Consider the following 17,096-nt stretch of genomic DNA (forward strand, 5'->3'; position numbering starts at 1 on the left):
AGCTTGTGACATTGTTAAGACGAGAGGTCCCAAGGGAGAGCAGAGATGCCCCATGAGGAAAAGATGCCAGAACCGTCCTCAGGGGCCACAGGAAGACGAATACGAGTCTCCGTGGGAGGCAGTGGCCGTGGGAGAGGCGGGTTCCTAGTGCAGATGCAGCCAAGGATCCTGGGGCTCCCCTGTGCTGGGCCCCAGGGCTGTAAGGCCGTTGGACACAGAGGGATGAGCAAGCCACACAGGGCTCCAGCCTCCAGCGGGAAGGGCAACCATCAGAGGCCTCTGAGGATGGCTCCCAACCCTCAGCCCTTGCTTCCAGAACATTCCAGAACATTCCTGTGTTGCGATCTGTGCACAGTGACTGAATCTCCACCGGGAAGGACTGGTATTGAGGGTTTGATGAAGGGATGAACGTGTGCGTCCAGAGACCCCAAAGAGCAGAGCGCAGCACCTTGGGGGCTGGCGACAGCTGGAGCCATCGCTGTCTCTGCCTGGAAGAGGCCTGGGTGGGGGACAGAGCTCATGCCTTCTCAGTGGGGTGGACCCCACCCCTGCAGGGGGCAAAAACTGCCTCCTGGAGATGAGGCCAGCCTTGCTCCTTTTATGTATGAAGCGCAAATGCAAACAGAACATAGTAGGTGTTCAGGGTCTCTGTGGCATTAGGTTCACAGGGGAAAGGGATTAGGAAGAAACAATCCGAAAAACCTCCTTGAGGGACAGAGTCAAGAAGAAGTCTGAGAAACTTCGCTGCGGTGCAAACCGGTGGTCGGGAGCCCTGGCCTCAGCCAGGGAACTAGGGTGCAGGGCGCACTACCGCGTGTCACCAGCAGGGGCCGCACCAGCTTCTTCCGCTCGCCAGCGCCTCCTGCTGGTCACACAGGCTGAAGTTGAAAGGGCAGCGAGCAGGTGCACAGGCAGGAAAGTAGAGCCCCAGGGGCCTCCCTCCACCCAAGTGAGGTTTGAAAGTGATGTCAATCGTGATATTTGGGGAGCTTAAGGTTGAACTAGAAGGCGGACATGCAGAGTGCAGTTGATAGTTGGGGGACCTATAAAGATTGTGTGACGTCAGGAAGAGGTAGTAGATGGTCCAGGGAGGGGTCCCCCTGGGGCTGGGCTAGGCCCAGAGAGATGGCTAGCGCCCTTTGCGCCACTGAGCCCGCTTGCCTCTGTGCCTCCGTTCCTGCCATTCCATGCCAGATTGCTTATCCTTCCCCTCTCCACTTGATTAAGCTGGAGGTCCACCTCCTCCAAAACATGCCTTTTCTTCCCTGAATGAGGTCTATACCGACTTTTTTCTTGACATTTCTTAGCGCTAGAGATGCTGTCAAGTGGGACGGTGACATTACTAACTTCTGTGGCCTGGGCCACTGCATGGAGGGGACCACGCTGTGCTTTACACAAAACACACATGGGTTTGCCACAGAGCAGCCCTGGCCACCCCCTTCACCCCGGCAGCTCCTGGCTGCAGGCCTCCCTCTCAGGACACCTCCCTGAGGAGGTCATTTCCACCAGTCCTTCCTCTTTGCCAGCTCGGGACGTCTCTCTCCCAAACCCCTGCAAACCCTCCTTTACTCCATTTTTGCCTCTGGAATATTCTGGGCTTGGAGCGCGTCAGTTACACAGGAAGGAAGAACCGAGGGGTTGGGAGTGTGTGGAGCGATAAGTGGGGGCCAGTCTCTGCAAAGGTGCTGTGCGGATCCCCTCCAGGGCCTCTGGGCAAAGCCCACGCAGTTCTCCACCCTGTTTCCTCCTGGGATACCCCAAGCAGCAGGCTGGTGTCCTTCCTGTCTATGCACAAGGACCCACCAGCCTTCTCCTCTTGGTGATGCAAGATCGGTGGACCCAGGCATTTAACCCCGGGTACTCGACCCCTGAGCCGTATCCCCAGCCCTGTTTTGGATTTTATTTGGAGACAGGGTCTCACTGAGTTGCTTAGGGTCTGGCTTTGCTGAGGCTGGCTTTGAACTCTCGATCCTCCTGCCTCAGCCCCCTCAGCCGCTGGGATCACAGGTGTGCACCAACACGCCCAGCTCACGCTTGCTCCTCGGAAGCCGGTCCTCATCCAGGTTCTTCTCCAGCCCCACCTCTGAGCCTCCAGGAGGTCCTGGCCACCTCCATCCCCTGGGGGTGGGGAGTCTCTGGGTGCAGAGGGCAGCTGTCAGGCACTGCAGACACTGCCTGCTCTGCACAAGGGCGGGATCCGCCTCTGCAGCAGGTCTGGTGGCCCCAGGGGACACCCGTGGGTGATGGGTGATGCCTGGGCGCACCAGCTCCGGGGATCCATCCTGGCCTCGGCCAGAGCCTGGGAAGCCAGAGCCTTTTCTCCTCAGTGGTGCGACCTCAAGACCAAAGAAAGAATCTGAAGAAGAGGAGCCAGGACCAGCGCCTCCCCCACTGTCGACAGGAGACGCGTCCGCGGTGGTCGCTGTGGTACAACCTGTTCCTGTAAGAGAGGGTCCTTGGGGAGAGGGGCCGGCGGTTTATCAGCCTCCTACACGTGTAAGCAAGTTAGCTGAAAGGCAGGGCCCACTCCCGGGCAGGGCGGGGGAGGTGGGCGGGACCTCGTCTCCCAGGGTCAACTCAGGGAGGCACAGGGACGGGGACCTCAGACCCATCAGCAGGAAAGGCCTCGTGGGGGACGGTCTGGGTACAGAGCTTAGAAGGAATTTTTTTTTTTTTTTTTTTTTTTTTTTTAGCATTTAGAAATAGGAATTGGATCTACACACAATAGCTTAGAGATGAACAGGGAAGAGTTGAAGCCATGCAGGAATGGGTGACTCCAGAGAGGGGACCCACGTTTCTCACCCAAGGGCCACTTCCCACTTGGGGCTTGGAGATCATTCTGCTTCTGCAGGATCCTGGCAGGTCTGGCTTCCTCTGGGCTGAAGACCCCTTGTCCTCCTTGGGGTGGGAGGGCCGGCGGCTGTGTCAGTGTTCCATGTGCAAACTCGTCTCGGCTCTGGGCAGCCTTCTTCAGGGACCTAAAGTATGGAGGGGCCAAACATTCGCTGTCCCCAAGAGTGGAGTGATGTCCCTGGCCTTGCAGATAGTCACCAGCCCGCCTGCCCAGGGACAGTGACCACCAGCCAGGTGGGTCCTGCAGGAGGGGGCTGACTGGTGTACCTTGCTTGGGACACTGGTTGGGGACAATGTGCAGGGGGCGGGGGGACACCAGCTGTACACGGGGTGCAGGAGAGAGGCCTTCTGCAGGCTCCTGGTCCGAGAGTACGTGGCCAAAGGCAGTGGCCCTGTGGTCAGATGGACAGAGGGGACTTTGCAACAGCTCTGCCCAACTCCTGGGTCCTGTAAGTTCACTCAGAAGTTTGTGAGACCAAAAAAATAGAAAAAAGAAAGAGAGAGAGAGAGAGAGAGAGAGAGAGAGAGAGAGAGAGAGAGAGAGAAGGAGGGAGGGAGGGTCGGAGAGAGGAGGAGAGGAGAGAGGTGAGAACGCGGGAGCCCATCTGGGCCCTGCATCACATTGAAATTGCCCCGCATTAAAAATTCACCAGCCAGTGAATTTCCAAGGGATTTGTAGTAATTAGATGACAAAATGCTGGAAATCTCGAGCTTGCCAAAGATGTTACTCGGGGGTCAGAGACTCGACACTTTCGGCTGGGTAATTTGTAAGTGTCAATCACTGGGGCCATCAGAGAGAAGGCAGGATCTCAGCCTGCCTTCCACAAAGCCAGGCCCTGCCGCCAGCGCAGCCCAGGCCCTCTGGCCACTGGCCCTTCCTGCGCAGCGTGGGCGGTGGCCAGGGACCCTGCCAGCAGCGCAGCCCACCCCAACTTCTGCCCAACTTTCTTCCCTTTAATCTTGTTTTGCAGGCAATGCTTCCTGCCACTCTCCAGCTGTCCCTCCTTCCTGGAGGATGGCCCTGTCATGCCAGGGGCCCTGGGGGCTCTGTGCAAGGTGTCCCTTGTGGTGGACGCTTGGTCCTCCACCCTGCTGACCGAGGGGTGCTGGGCCCGTTGGGCCTCGGTGTTCTCCTCTGTGAAGTGGGGGCAAGATGACGCCCCTCAAGGGCTCTGGTGGCCCAGGGTGGGGAGCGTGGGCTCTGTCACTCTGAGTCTGGGTCAGCCATGACCAAGGTAACACACCACCCTCATGGAACCTTCTAGCTGGGGGAGGGATGAAGGGACCATAAACAAATCAACACAGAGGACTCTGGGGGGTGCGTGCTGGGGAGGAGATGGGGCGTGAGGGAGCCTACTGAGGAGGAAGCCGCGGGTTCTGCAGAGTCTCGGTGCCTTTGATCTGAGGCTCCCAGGAGCTGGGCTTGGTCAGGCCAAGGAGCCCCAGAGGGAAGGGGAAGCACCCAGAGGGGCCACCCACAGGCTGGGTGGGGCAGGACCTCTCTCCTGATCCTGGTGCTGATTGACAGCAGAGGGGCTGGAGAGCCCAAGGGAAGCTGACGTCACAACTGCCACAGCTCATCAGAGAACCTTCTGGAAAGAGCACTGGCTTTGTGATCAGACAGATTTAGAGCCTGAAATCTGCCATTTGGGGCTGTCTGACGCTGGGCAAGTCACCACCCCTCTCTGAGCCTCAGTTTTGATCCTGGAGAACGGGCACAGAGCCACCCACATGTCACGGATGGGCATTGTCCCCGGGGAATTCGGGCAAGGGAGGCTCCAGGTCTCCCATAGCCCTGAGGGGAAAGGTGACCAGACTCGGGCGGGGGCCTGGGAGTACCCCAGAGGACAAAGGAACTCCAAGGCTGAACACACCCCACATTTCAGGGAACCGACCCGGGGACAGACCTCTGTGGGAACAGGGCGTCTGTGCAGTTTGCTGCCCCATTTCCCAGACAGGAGTCTCGGGGGGCTGCTGGGGCTGTGTGTCCCTGTGTTTGGTGACACTCCTCCCGGCTCCCAGGCCATAGCCAGGGCCAGCGTGGCAAACCCACCCTTTCTCTGGTGGGGGCAGGGCGGGGAGGGTCCGGGTCCCCTCTGCTCCTGGGGCCTGCTCTCATCCTGGGCCCTCGCTGCGGGTTGAAGGGGCCGTGAAACCACTCGAGGGGAAAATGAGAAACTGCCCGCTGTCACACAGGCAGCCCCAGCTCAGTGGGCAACCTTCACCGTTCACGGCCACAGAACGTGACCAGGGGACATGGAGGGGAACAGGACCAGACTAGCAGGCAGGGGGTGGTGCCCGGGGTCCTGGCTGAGCTTCCCCAGGGCACGGGGCCATAGTCCCCTGGAGGTCACGTCCACAGGAGCAGGAGCAGCAGGTGCCTCGAGGGTGCCCAGGGCCTCAGAGCTGCCACCTTGGCCATCCTGCCTGGTGCCTCTGTCTGACCCAGCGCCAGCCTAAGCACCAATGGGAGAACACAGAACAGCGCCAATAGACCCCCTGCACAGGCTGCGTGTAGTAAGCACTTACTGTGTGCACGCTCCGTGTGGATAGGCCCAGGCAAGCTTCCTCTTGGCTTGTCCTTACAGAGCACAATGACATTGGTGGCACGACTGTCCCCACACCAGCGAGGCTGTCCTGGTCTTGCTCCAGTGTCCAGAGCCTCTCTCAGCCTCATCACGTAGATCTTACTGGGTGTCTGCCTCTTTACTGGATGTTTGTCACACTGGGGTGTGACAGGGACCTGCTCTGTCCCCACTGCCTGGTGGCCCTCAGTTCTCACTAAGTCAACGGATCCCCACTCTTCAGAGGCTGGACATGGTCACCAGCTCCCAGGGGCGGGCGGGGCAGGCCGCAGCCAGGTCCTCGGGCTTCCCTGCTGAGCTTGGCCTGTCCCTCCATGTTTACATTTGGTCAGGAAAGAGGACACTGGCCCACGTCCTTCCCCCGAGATGGAGCCGGCCCCTCTGGCCAGCTCATCCTTCCGGAGTGGGAACCTGGCTGCGGCCTGCGTGAGCTCAGATGAGATGCTTCCCAGTGTGTCGGGAGCCTGCTGTCCCTCTTGTTCCAGGGTGGACCTCAGGCCGCTCTACCTCTGAGCCACACCCTGGCCCTTTCTGTCTTTTGAGACAGGGTCTTGCTGAGGCTGGCCTCAAACGTGCAATCCTCCTGCCTCAAGCTCCTGGGTGGCTGGAATTACAGATCTGTGCCATGTCATCCAACTGAATCCTATTACTTGATGGGCTCTAGAACCAAGGGACAGATCAGGGCTCCCTTGGGAGCATGCACAGGCGTGTGATGCCACACCAGTGTCACCATGCGGTGGTCCAGGGCAGGGGCTTGGGAGTGACTTCTCCAGCTCTAATCCCCATTCTGCCCAGGGAAGCTGTGTGGTCTTGGAAGTGGCACAGCACCTCTCTGTGCCATCTCTCTGTCTGGGACACCACCATCTGCCTCCCACGGTGGTGGTGACAGTAGATGGGTCCATCTCTGTGAAGGGAGCACAGGCCCAGAGTGTCCTCACAGGGTGAAGGAGATGCCACTCCATGGTGCAGGAGGGAGAGGCTGGGCCACCTGAGCTGACCCCAGCATGACCTGGGCCCCAAACACCGGCCTCACCTGAGTCCAAATACCACTGTGGCATTTCCCAGGGGCCACTAGTGGGGTCACACCTGGCCCACTGTGTGACCACCCTCCCACACATGGAAACCTAGCTCAGAGAAGCACAGCGTCTGGCCGGGGCCACACAGCCACGTAGTCATCCCAGTGACTCCTGAGATGGCTGTTGCCCAACTCATTGTACATACGGGGAAACTGAGGCACGGTAGCTCTCAGAGGTCACAGAGCTGGTGAGCAGCAGTGCTGGGGTCCAGCTGTCTGTCAGCTGCCCTCGGGTCCCCTGCGGTCCTGGCTGTGGGGAGGATGAGGGTGCCCAGGGTCCTGGCCCTCCCGGGGCAGAGTGCCCAGGCAGCCCACCTCTCCTGGGATGGCGGGTCGGGTGAGCAGCTGTGGTCAGGAGGAGCTTGGAGAGGTGGCCCTGGCCCTTGGCTGGGGTGGGGAGGACCCTGCAGGGCTCCCCCATGGCACACGCCAGCCGGACCCCAGGGTGGGCACCAAGCATCCCCCAGAGGTCGCACCCCGCCACTGTCCAGATGGCCTGCCCTTCCCCCCAGGAACCCCATGCCCTCCGTCCCCCTCACAGGTAGGACTGAGTTGAAGGCTTCCCTTGGCTCTGCCTGCCTGAGGGACCCTGCTCCCCAAGCTGCCTGGTGGTCCCCAGGCAAGTACGGGCATGGGCACGGGCCTCCTTGTGGCGAGCAGCTCCCAGGAGTCTTCCCATTCTGGTCACGTCGTGCCCACACCTGGCGACTGCCCGGCGCTGCTGCTACCCCTCCCCAGACCCAGTTTGGGGTGAAAGCTTTGCTTATTAGTCAGTCTGGGTCCCCTGGCGGGGCATGGCGGCCTGATGGATTTCAGGAGTGGATTCAGCCAAGCCCCAGTCGACTGCACGTGAGCGTCCCCGCCTCGGGATGCTGGCCCAGGACAGGGGACAAGCAGCCTCACACACGGCCTGGGGCCTCAGGGGGTCTCAAAGGTGGCCTGGGAGCAGCCCTGGCTGATGGCGCTCCTCCCCTGCAGGTGCCAGCAGGGTTCTGCCGCGGGGTGGGGAGAGAGAAGAGGGGCTGGGGCTCCTGGCCATGTCCCCTGCAGGGACTGCGTTTCCCCCGCAGCCAGAACATTGCTTCCCGGAGCTTCCTCATCACCTGCTCTGGAGGAGGCCTGGCCCCTCCTCCACGGCACACAGCGCTGTCCCTCCACACCACACAGTGTCACCACTGGTCTGGGGATGGGTCCACGGCGCCTGGACTTCAGCAAGTCCATGGGACAGGGGTTCAGATGCTCCCCACGGAGCTCAGTGCACAGCCCTGGGTCCTTGTCAAGGCCCCAGGAGGCCAGTGTCATTCCCAGGTGCAAAGACTCGTGGGAACCCAGGGGCCAGATCCCAGGCAGGCAGAGTTCCCAGCCTGTGCTTCCGGGTTGAAGGGCAGAGCCTCATCTCTCACTTGGGGACTTGGGTTCCTCAGGGGTGATCTTGTCTGGGGGCTGCTGGCTTTGGCTCTAGAAGCAAGATTCTCAGATGAGACGCGACCCAAGCATCTGGGGTCAACTGTGAAATGTCGGCTCTGGCTGGGCCCCGTCTCCTGACCCCTCTGCATTGGAACTCGGCTGGGGCCAGCAGAGGCAGGAGAGAACGGGCGTGCACAGGCCCCAGACGGCCCTCCTGAGTCAGGGGAGCGACTGGGAATTGGGGCTGCTTTTCAGACACTGGAGGCTGGCGGCTTCTGGGGGCTGGAATGAGGAGGAGCTGGTATTCCCAGGTCCCCCCAGGAAGGAGGCAGCCAGGCAGCTACCGCTGGGGGTGGGGGCCAGGCAGGGCGGTGGGCCTCCCTGATTTAGCACTCAGAGCGAGGGCAGCCGGCCTGGGGGACTGGAGAGGAACCAGGACGCTGAGAAATGAGGCTAAATCCCAAAATCAGATTTCTCAATTCAAAGGTTTCCCAGGGAAAATGGGGTTTGAAACGACGGAGTCGAGAGGATTGGGATGAACCAGATCCAGCTGTTGTGGAACCCTGGGGCACCTCTTAAGCTGGGGACAGGCACCGTATCCAGTCCGCAGCGAATCGGGGCAGGCTGGGGTGGGGAGGCGAGTGGGCAGGAGCACATGGGCTGCCCGGGGTCACCGACTGGCCTGGCCACTGCCTGCCAGAGGGACTCTGTGACCTGCAGGTAGTTCCAGGTCCACTCAGCAGCAGTAACCAAGCAGGGTGGCCAGAGAGCAGAGGTCCTTCTGCCTTCATGTCACGGTCACTCTGAGGAACACCATCTGGGTCACCTGGCACTATGCATGCTCCTGCAGACGACAGGTCACGGGGGAGGCTGGGCTTTCTCTCACCCAGAATCTTCCTGGTTTTGGGGACAAAAAGCCTCTGAATGCCTTGTTTCTCAAGGGGACAGGTGAGGGCTATCAAGGGGCCAGCAAAGACAGGCCCCTGGCCTCCAGGAGCAGATAGCTGGTGACAGTCCAGAGGCCACAGTGCAGGGAGGAGGTGCCTTGTGGTGCCAGACCCGGCAGAGACCAGAGGGCGGGCACCTGGGTCTTGGGGGTCCAATGGAGACCACTCAGAGTGGGGTTGAGACCTGATGGGCCAACAGGCGGTAACTAGAGGAGAGGGGCAGGGAAGCACCCTCTAGGTGACAGGTGCTGCCAGGTCATCAGAGTAGCCCTGAGATGGCTGCCTCATTAGCCCAAGGCCGAAGCATGAGTGGCCAAGCTGGGGACTCCACCCACCTCCACAGTCCTGACTGAACACAGCCTGGAACCACAGGGTGCGATTTTTAAGCAACACTATTGTGGCAACACATAACACAGAAGATGAACTGGAAGTCTCAGGTAGATATTTAAGGGACTATGAATTTCCCTCTAGGCATAGCTTTGGCTACTCTCCAAAGCATCGGTGCCGGCCTTAGCCTCTTGAACAGCTGGGATTAGATGTGCATCCCTGCACCTGACTTCAGGGTTTATTTATTGTGTTACCATTTTTCTATTTTTAATTTTTCCACATTTTTAAATTGGCACATTAGAATTATACATCATAGTGGAAACCTGTTGTTAATTTCACTTTTTGACTCAAAATTTTTGAGGAAAATGTTTCTACGATGACTATTTTGAAGTAAGTATATTCAATGCTTACAGCAAACAGTTCAATGACCTAAGGCAGAACATACACGTCTGCTTCATAAAAGTGTACCCAAAACCAGGACACAAAGACCAGGGGTGGGGACAGGAATGGGACGCTTGGTTCCATGCAGCATTTTGTCTTGAATCTATCAAAACAAATCTAGCTGGCACATGTGGCCTGGTGTCTGTACCTGGGCAAGGTCACCACCTCTCTGAGCCTGTTTCCTCCTCTGTCACATGGGGATATCAGCCCATGGCTTCCAGCTGTTGTGAGGGCCACCTTGTTTCTGATGTCTGGTTCAAGCACGTCTCCTAACAGTGACAGTCACTGTGGGGATGGATTCCTGTGTTTCCTCTGGTGCAGACGCTGGAACCAGTCCCCTGCTGGAGAAGCAGACACCTAACTTTCTGTCTCTCACTACATAACTAGAAGTGACAGTACAAGTGAGCGCCACGCCCCCTCAGTCCTGCAGGTCAAGGCCTCCCTAGTTTGCACACTGATCACTTAGGCTCAAACATTAGGCAAGGATTCTGCAGCTCAGACTGGCCAGGGCTGTGCTCTGCCAGGCGGGGTCCCTGCTGAGGGCTCCCCACGGTGGGTGGGAGGAGCGCCCTTGGACGTCAGGGTGCGGGGCAGGAGGCACAGTCCCTGTAAGCTGGACACTGCTGCTCTCCTGCCTGTGGACCTTAGGGGGCTCCCGCTGCCCTGGGGTAAAGCTGTCCCTCAGTGTGGCCACTACTGACCTACTGGGACTTGGTGTAGAAGTCACCTGAGAAGCCCTCCCTGACCTTCCTTGGGATCTACAGCCACTGGCACGTCCCTCTCCTCTTGGCACCCTCATCACCTGGTCCTTGACCAGCCCCTGGGTGGGCTGTGCACCATGAGGCAGGGGCCACTCTGCTGTGCCCATCACCATTCCCTAGCCACTGGCTCAGGACTGGCGGACAGGAGCCCCTGCAGGATGCCCAGCAAGCCCAGGGTGACCACAGTGGCTGGAATGATGACCCCTCCAGAGACATGGACCTTTACCAAATCGTCTTATTTGGAGAATGAAAGCGTCTCCTTTGATGAGATCAAGTCAAGGCCCTGGGTCACGGTGCCTCCTGGGGTGAGGCACGTCCTTACTAGGGGAAGGTGAGGGAGGTGGAGGGACGCGTGGGGGCCACAGAAGACAGAGCCGGGGCGGGAGCAGTGTGCGCACAGGCCAAGGGACACCTGGGGCGGAGGAGGCAGCTCACCTCCGACTGTCACCTGGGGGAGGACCCCTACCCTGTGAACACCCCCTGACGTTGGGGTCTGCACAGGGGGGAAGAGGCAGGGCGGGTCCTCCCTGGAGCCCTCTGACGACCTGACTCCACACTTCTGGCCTCCTGACCGGGAGAGAATTTCTGTTGTTTGAAGTCACTGGGGTGGAGTCATTTGTTCCCGTGGTCACAGAAGACGGACACACACACCTAGTGCAGGCCCTTCTGATCATCCAAGGACAGCAAAGGCTGTGCAGGGGACACCCTGAGGTGCACTGGCCGCTGTGATGGAACCAGCAGCGCAGGTGAACTTGGGTCTTGCTCCCCAGCCCTCGGGGGACCCCTGGCTCCCTGTGTCCCCACACGCCCTGGGGTTCGCCCTGGATCAGCTCTGGCTCTGGGGGGTCAGAGGGTTGGGAAATGCTGACTGCATTGGACTTCTAGAACCTGCTTCTGTGGCTAAATCCTGAAGTCGGCTCAAGAGGTGGAAATCAAGGTCAGGTTGACTTTGAAAGCACCCAGAAGAGCCCAGGCAGTGGAGGGGGCCCGCCCCAACGCTGCTCTCCTGCTCGCTCTTTAGCCCCAGGAGCTCCTGACAGCGGACCCACGGCCTCCGGGTGTCGTCTCCACTTCCCACGTGAGGATGTCCCTGCTGTGTCCCGAAAGCTACGGCTCATGTCCCTCCCCCTGGTGCTGGATGGCAGGCAGCCTCTGGGTCGTGTAGGGAGACCAACTTTTGTGTCCCATGACACAGCCCCGTCAGACCAGGCACGTTCCCCTCCTGAGTGTCCCCTGGGGGAGAACCCCCCACCCCGTGCACACCCCCTGGGTCTGCACAGCAGCTGACCACACTCTGACCTATGTGCTGTCTCCCTGGGGGCCACCACCCAGGGTCCCCGGCTCAGAGCAACCCGCTGTTGTCAGAGACCTGCCTTCTGGTTGCATTTTCTGGGACCTTGGTCCGGGGGACTGCTCATTTCCCGGAGCCTCAGTTTCCTCACCTGTGCAAGGGAGAGTCAGCCCCGTCTCACGACCTTGCCAAGACTTAACTGAGGGAGGGACTGCCGAGGGGCTGCTTTGTGTGGCGGGTGCGGGGCGCCACGTGGGACCCCAAGGCCCGACAGTTCCCAGGATGCACGAGCAGCTGCTGCCTGAAAATCTGTGCAGGAGGAGGAAGATCTGCTGCTGGCGCGAGCCCAGGGCTGGGGCTAGGGCGCAGCAGCCCCGACGGATCGTTTTCATGAAAGCTGCAATTAGGGGAAGTGGGGTTCATTAAGGGAGCGGGAGGGACGAGGCCCTGGCTGCTGGCGAGGCCATAATGAGATGCAGTCTCTTCTGTTGGGCTGCATATTCAGAAGACCCTGGCCTGGGGCTTGAGCTGGATGTTCCAGCCTCCCAGGGGCCGGAGGGGGGGGGGGATGAGGAGAGTCTGCCTGGAGGTGGGGCACAGCCTTGGTGCGGGGGTGTGGGTGACAGCAGCCCAGTAGAGCTCCCGTGTGGCAGGGACCTCCAGGTCCTCGGTGTCCCACCCACTCAATGCCCCAACCCCAGTGCACCACAGAGAGGACCTAGGCACAGAGAGGTCCTGGAGCAGGTCAAGGTCAGGCTGCAGAGTGGCCCTGCTGGTGGGTGAGCAGCGAGGAGGCCTGAGGCGAGAGCCAGAGAGAAGCTCAGCTGCAGTGACCTCGGACAGGCAACTGATATTTCGGGGTCTGGATTTCCAATCTGTCAAACTGGAGGCTGAGACAGGGCCCAACCTTGGATTCAAAGGGCCAGGGGGGATGTCTGGCAGGCTGTGCGTCCTGCCTCTGCTGGACCATTCGATCCGCCATGCGGCAACCTGCCTCAGACAGTGTGTCACCAATAAGCACGGCTGCATCCCAACAAGTCACAAAGACTGCAGCTCCTCTGGCCCGTGGCTCGTGCTTGCTGCCCCAGGACTTCAGTCAGGCTCCTTTGTTCCTTTGTCTGGTTATAGTCACATTCCTAATGTTCCCCCCAGTTCAACTGGCACTCCCTGGAGCGGGTGACGGCCACGGACCGGACGAGCCAGCCATGGATCTGCACTTGGGGCAATTGGGAAAACGAGCTCCTATATGACTTTCTGTTTTGAAAAAGGGCTCGAAGTCCCTCCAAGGGCTTGGAGGCTGGGGTGCAGCTCAGAGGCAGGGTGCTCGGCATGTACGAGACGCCGCCCCTCCATCCCCAGCGCTGCAAAAAACACCAGCAAACAAACCCAGAAGACCTTGAAACCCAGCTGGGTGGCCTACGAGGGCCGAGTCCCCCACTCCGCCTCTTAGTTCTTAAAGCAGAGGGACAGCTTCCCCTTGTGCCCTCTGTCTAGGCCCTGCACCTGACTCTCACCTGCCCAGGGGTCTCCTCCTGATGGCCCTGGTCGCCTCCAACCCACAGTAGTTAAAGCCCAGAGCTAGCCTCCAGCGCCGCCTGGTGCTGCTCCCCAGCGCTCTCTGAGTGGGGGTGCTGGCCTCGGCCCTGCTCCCCTGGCCCAGCCTTCAACCCACGCCCTAGGCTCCTCTTCCTCTGTCCAGGTCTGCCCACCCCTCGCCCACAGGCACCTCCTCAAGAACCACTGCCGTCCAGTTCTCTCCTGGTTCCTGCAGGTGGAAGCTGTCTCCTGCCACAGGCCACAGGCCCAGCACCCATGGCGGAGCCTGCATAGGGGACCCCCTGCCAGCACCAGGTCTGCCCTCTGCGGCGTTGGGTGGGAAGACCACCACCTCTCAAGGCTGCTCTACCTGTCCAACCGACTTGCCCCCCTTAGCTCCTGGAAGACGGGACCTGCACAGTCACGGGCACTGCCGTGCCAGGGCCTATCTACATCAGGGGGATGGGACAGATGATATAACAGGGCCTGGAGGTAGCAAGGGGGTACCAGGTATCACCAAAGCATCTAAGGGGCCAGGCATGTCCCATGCGGAGCTTGGGAAGATCACCTGCAGTGAGGCGCCCGCTTCAACATCCAGGGCAGTGTGGGGGACAGGCCACCAGGAAGAAAGGCTGTGCCAGGCTTTCATCACAGATGTGGCTGGAAGACGACCAGATGCTCTAAGTGGATCCCAGCAGGCAGACGGACGGAGTGCCCACGGGAAGGAGGGGCGCGCCTTTCCCACAAGGCACACCAAAGGGTTAAAGTCGTTTTCATTAAAATTTAAATTTCAGCAGGCGCCCTCTCCCTTCTCTGCTTTGAAGGTCTGACTGGCAGCCATTTCCTATTCCACTCTCGGCAGAACAAATTGAATTAGGTGCTGAAACCGAGCTCAGCTCTGCTCACCAAGGCCTGCGTACCCAGCCTGGGTAATCTGTCCCCTCCTGACGCTGCTGAGCGAGGGCCGCTGAGGACAGCTCCCGCCTGACTCATTGGGGACCTGCAGCCAAGACGGCCTCCCTCCTGGAGGTCACAGGCCCCTGACGGAGGAACGACCCTCTCCTGCCCTGCACTGGTCACCTCGGGCTCAGGAGGCCCCGCAGCTGCTCCAGCCCAGCCCTGCCCAGCTGCCACCCTGGGCTTCACCTCAGGGCTTTCTCCCTCCGCTGTCCCCCTGTCCCTCCAACTCCACCCAGCCCCCCTGGGAGACTCCCTGACCTGCTCCCAGGGACAGCAGTACTGACCCCTCCTGCCACATGGCTGAGCCTCCCCACCCAAACAGCACCCACTGGACGAGGCAGGCTCCTGGCCTTGGCCCCTTGGGAGGGTGAGGAAGCCCCTCCTCTTGGCAAAGGGAACCCAGCCCGGCTCCCCCTCACACTGGCTCCGCGACTCCATTCCAGTGACCCCGGCAATGGGGACAAAAGCCACAACCATCCGGGGCTTCCTAATTGCCCGAGCACGTGTTTCAGGGCCCGGGCCCAGGGTCACTCGGGCCCCTGTTCAGAATCAAGGCTGTCCCCGGCACAGAGAGCTGTGGCTTGGGAACCAGGCCCAGGGACAGAGGCAGGGCTGAGGCTGGGCGGGAGGGGCTATCCGTGCAGGTGGTATTTAGACGGGCTCGGGGGAACAGGAACAACGCGGGTGGGTAGGGACCCCAGGCAGGGCCTGAGCCTGGGCCGGAGGTGACCTCACTCGTGGGGGGAGGTCAGACTGAGTTGGCCTGGTCCAGAGCGCGGTGCCAGCAGGTCACACTGGCCGCCTGCAGAGGGGGGTCTGCGTGGGTGACAGAGGCCGGGGGCTCGGCAGCCTGGGGCCTCCGTGGGGAGTGAGTTCCTGTTTGTCTAGGGGTCTGTCCCCTCTGGCAAAGTGAGGTCGGGAGGCAGGGCCTGGGCCAGGCCGAGGACAGTGTCCAGCATGCCCACTGCCCCTGTGGCTCTGAGCAGGCCTGGTCGGGGCCGCACTCTCCTTGCTCTGCTCCTGTCTCGGGGTCACTCAGGCCTGGCCTGCGTCCTGCCAGCAGCCCTCACTCGCACTGGGACCCCAGACAGGTGCCCGGCACTCTCTGGCCTCCACAACGGGGCTGCCGTCCCCATCGTCCTGCTTCAGCAGCGAGGAGGGGACAAGGGGGCCGTGGCGCTGGGTGGGAGCCGCCCTGGGTTCAGTGCCCCGTTGCACTCAGGGCCGAGCCAGGCTACTGAGCAGAACCCACGCCCACGAAGCGAGATGAGCGCTGGGGAGCCCTCCTCGGGACCCAGCCACCTTGGACACTGGACAAGGACCAGAATCTCATCCCCACAAACGTACAGAGCGAGCTGATGAGAGCCCAAGGGGCCCTGGGCTCACCCGGGTCCTCGCCCAACGGCCCCAGTTAGGAAGCAGACGGAAGTGCGGGAACGTCCTGAGCTTTACTCCTGGGCTCACTGACTGTGGTCACCCCCAATGACAGAGCAATGACCATGACTCCAGGGTGCCCGGGCCTGTGGTCGCGGGCCAGGGTGGCTGCTGTGACTCAGGTGCAGGCTGCAGCCTGGCCGTCTCTGCTGGGCAGCGTCTTGCCCGCTGGCCGGGACTGGTGTGGCCCCACCACGGGAGCTCCCCTCAGGCTGCAGCGGGAGCGGACGCGCTACACGCAGGTGCCCGGCTCTGGGCAAAGCCTGGGGTCGCTTCTGGCCAGGAGTGAGGTTTGTGATGTGTCCACAGCCCTGCTTGGGAGTGGACGCTGCTGGCGTTGGTGATAGGCTCGGCTTGGAGCCCGAGGCCTCAGTAGCTGCTCGGAGATGTCCCTGGAGGAATCCAGGGTTCCTGGTCCCACAGACGTGGACAGCTCTGGGCTGCCTGCTGCTTCTGCTAGTCTAACTGCTCACTGGACAGACACAGGTGGGGATTCTCGCACAGCTGCCCTGGCGGGAGGAAGGACAGAGGCTCCTACCTGTTCAGCCCGTGGCTGACCCTTTCATGGGCCGCCACCAGGAAGCGAGGTGGCATAGGGGTCAGGGGGGCGAGGGAACTAGGAGGGGTCCTCCAAACTGAGCTGGGGGTGCAGGGTCCTGGCTTCGTGTGGCTGTGACCCCTGCATGGCTGCTTCCGCCCCTGCACCCGAGGCACAGTGTAGCTGTGGGCTCAGTGTCACCCGCGAGGCACCTGCCACCAGGATACCCAGGTGTGGGCATTAGGCCCTGGCCCGAGGCTTCATCCCCCTCCACCCTGGACCTGTGAGGAGGGGCACAAAGGGGTGGGGACGCTGTCCCAGCCCAGCCCCTGACCACCTACCTCTGTGCCAGCTCACAGCTGAAGTGTCTGCTCCTCGCCGTCATGGTCACTGTCCTCCAGCTGCTCCAGGATCCCGTCCAACACCACAGACCGCTTCTTCTTCGGGGGCTCTGTGGGAGCCCAGATGGTGCAAGAGGAGGATGCGGGGGCGGGGAGACGCAGGTCCAGGAGGGCGAGAGACATGCGCAGGGAGGAGCAGGGGAGGCGAGGTAGGGGACATGGGGAGGGAAGGAGGGGAGAGGGAAGGAGGCGTGAGGAGAAGGAAGGGCAGGCGGCCTCTGGCTCTAGCCTCCTTGGCCTCCACCGCCTCCCCGCCCCCCCCCCCCCCCCGCGTGGGCCTCCTCCCCTCCCCGCAGGTCCCAGGCCAGCCAAGCACGCGCCAGGGCTGAGGAGACGAGCAGAAGCCACTCTTCTGACTGGAGGCCAGACGCCAATGGCATAGGAAGTGTCTGGCACACAGTAGGAGCTCAATAAATGCTGGGTGCACAGCTGTAGAACCCAGGGACCCCAGGGACCCCAAGGGCAGTGCAGAGTGACAATGAGGAGCGGCTTTGGAGAAGCGGGAACATCTGGCTTGGGCTTTGATGCAGGCTCCCCCTG

General features: G+C 61.0%; 1 protein-coding gene across 5 annotated transcripts in view; it reads right to left on the bottom strand.

Annotated features, from left to right (window-relative positions):
• Positions 1-2,701: 2,701 nt before the first annotated feature.
• Rbm19 (RNA binding motif protein 19) overlaps positions 2,702-17,096 on the bottom strand; it is a 111,360-nt gene continuing 96,965 nt past the window's right edge. For 2 of the 5 annotated variants that reach the window (XM_077108982.1, XM_077108986.1), the window contains exons 24-25: positions 16,497-16,606; positions 15,617-16,126 (exon numbers count right to left, since the gene is read on the bottom strand). In XM_077108982.1, coding sequence (XP_076965097.1) covers positions 16,509-16,606 — 98 coding nt within the window. In that variant the 3' untranslated portion in view covers positions 15,617-16,126; positions 16,497-16,508. Of the gene's footprint in view, positions 2,979-9,837; positions 9,977-15,616; positions 16,127-16,496; positions 16,607-17,096 lie in introns of those variants that run through there. The other 3 variants (XM_077108983.1, XM_077108985.1, XM_077108984.1) reach the window with 3 other exon arrangements.

The sequence above is a fragment of the Callospermophilus lateralis genome, chromosome 1, assembly GCF_048772815.1.
Source record: "Callospermophilus lateralis isolate mCalLat2 chromosome 1, mCalLat2.hap1, whole genome shotgun sequence".
Taxonomy (NCBI): Eukaryota; Metazoa; Chordata; class Mammalia; order Rodentia; family Sciuridae; genus Callospermophilus; species Callospermophilus lateralis.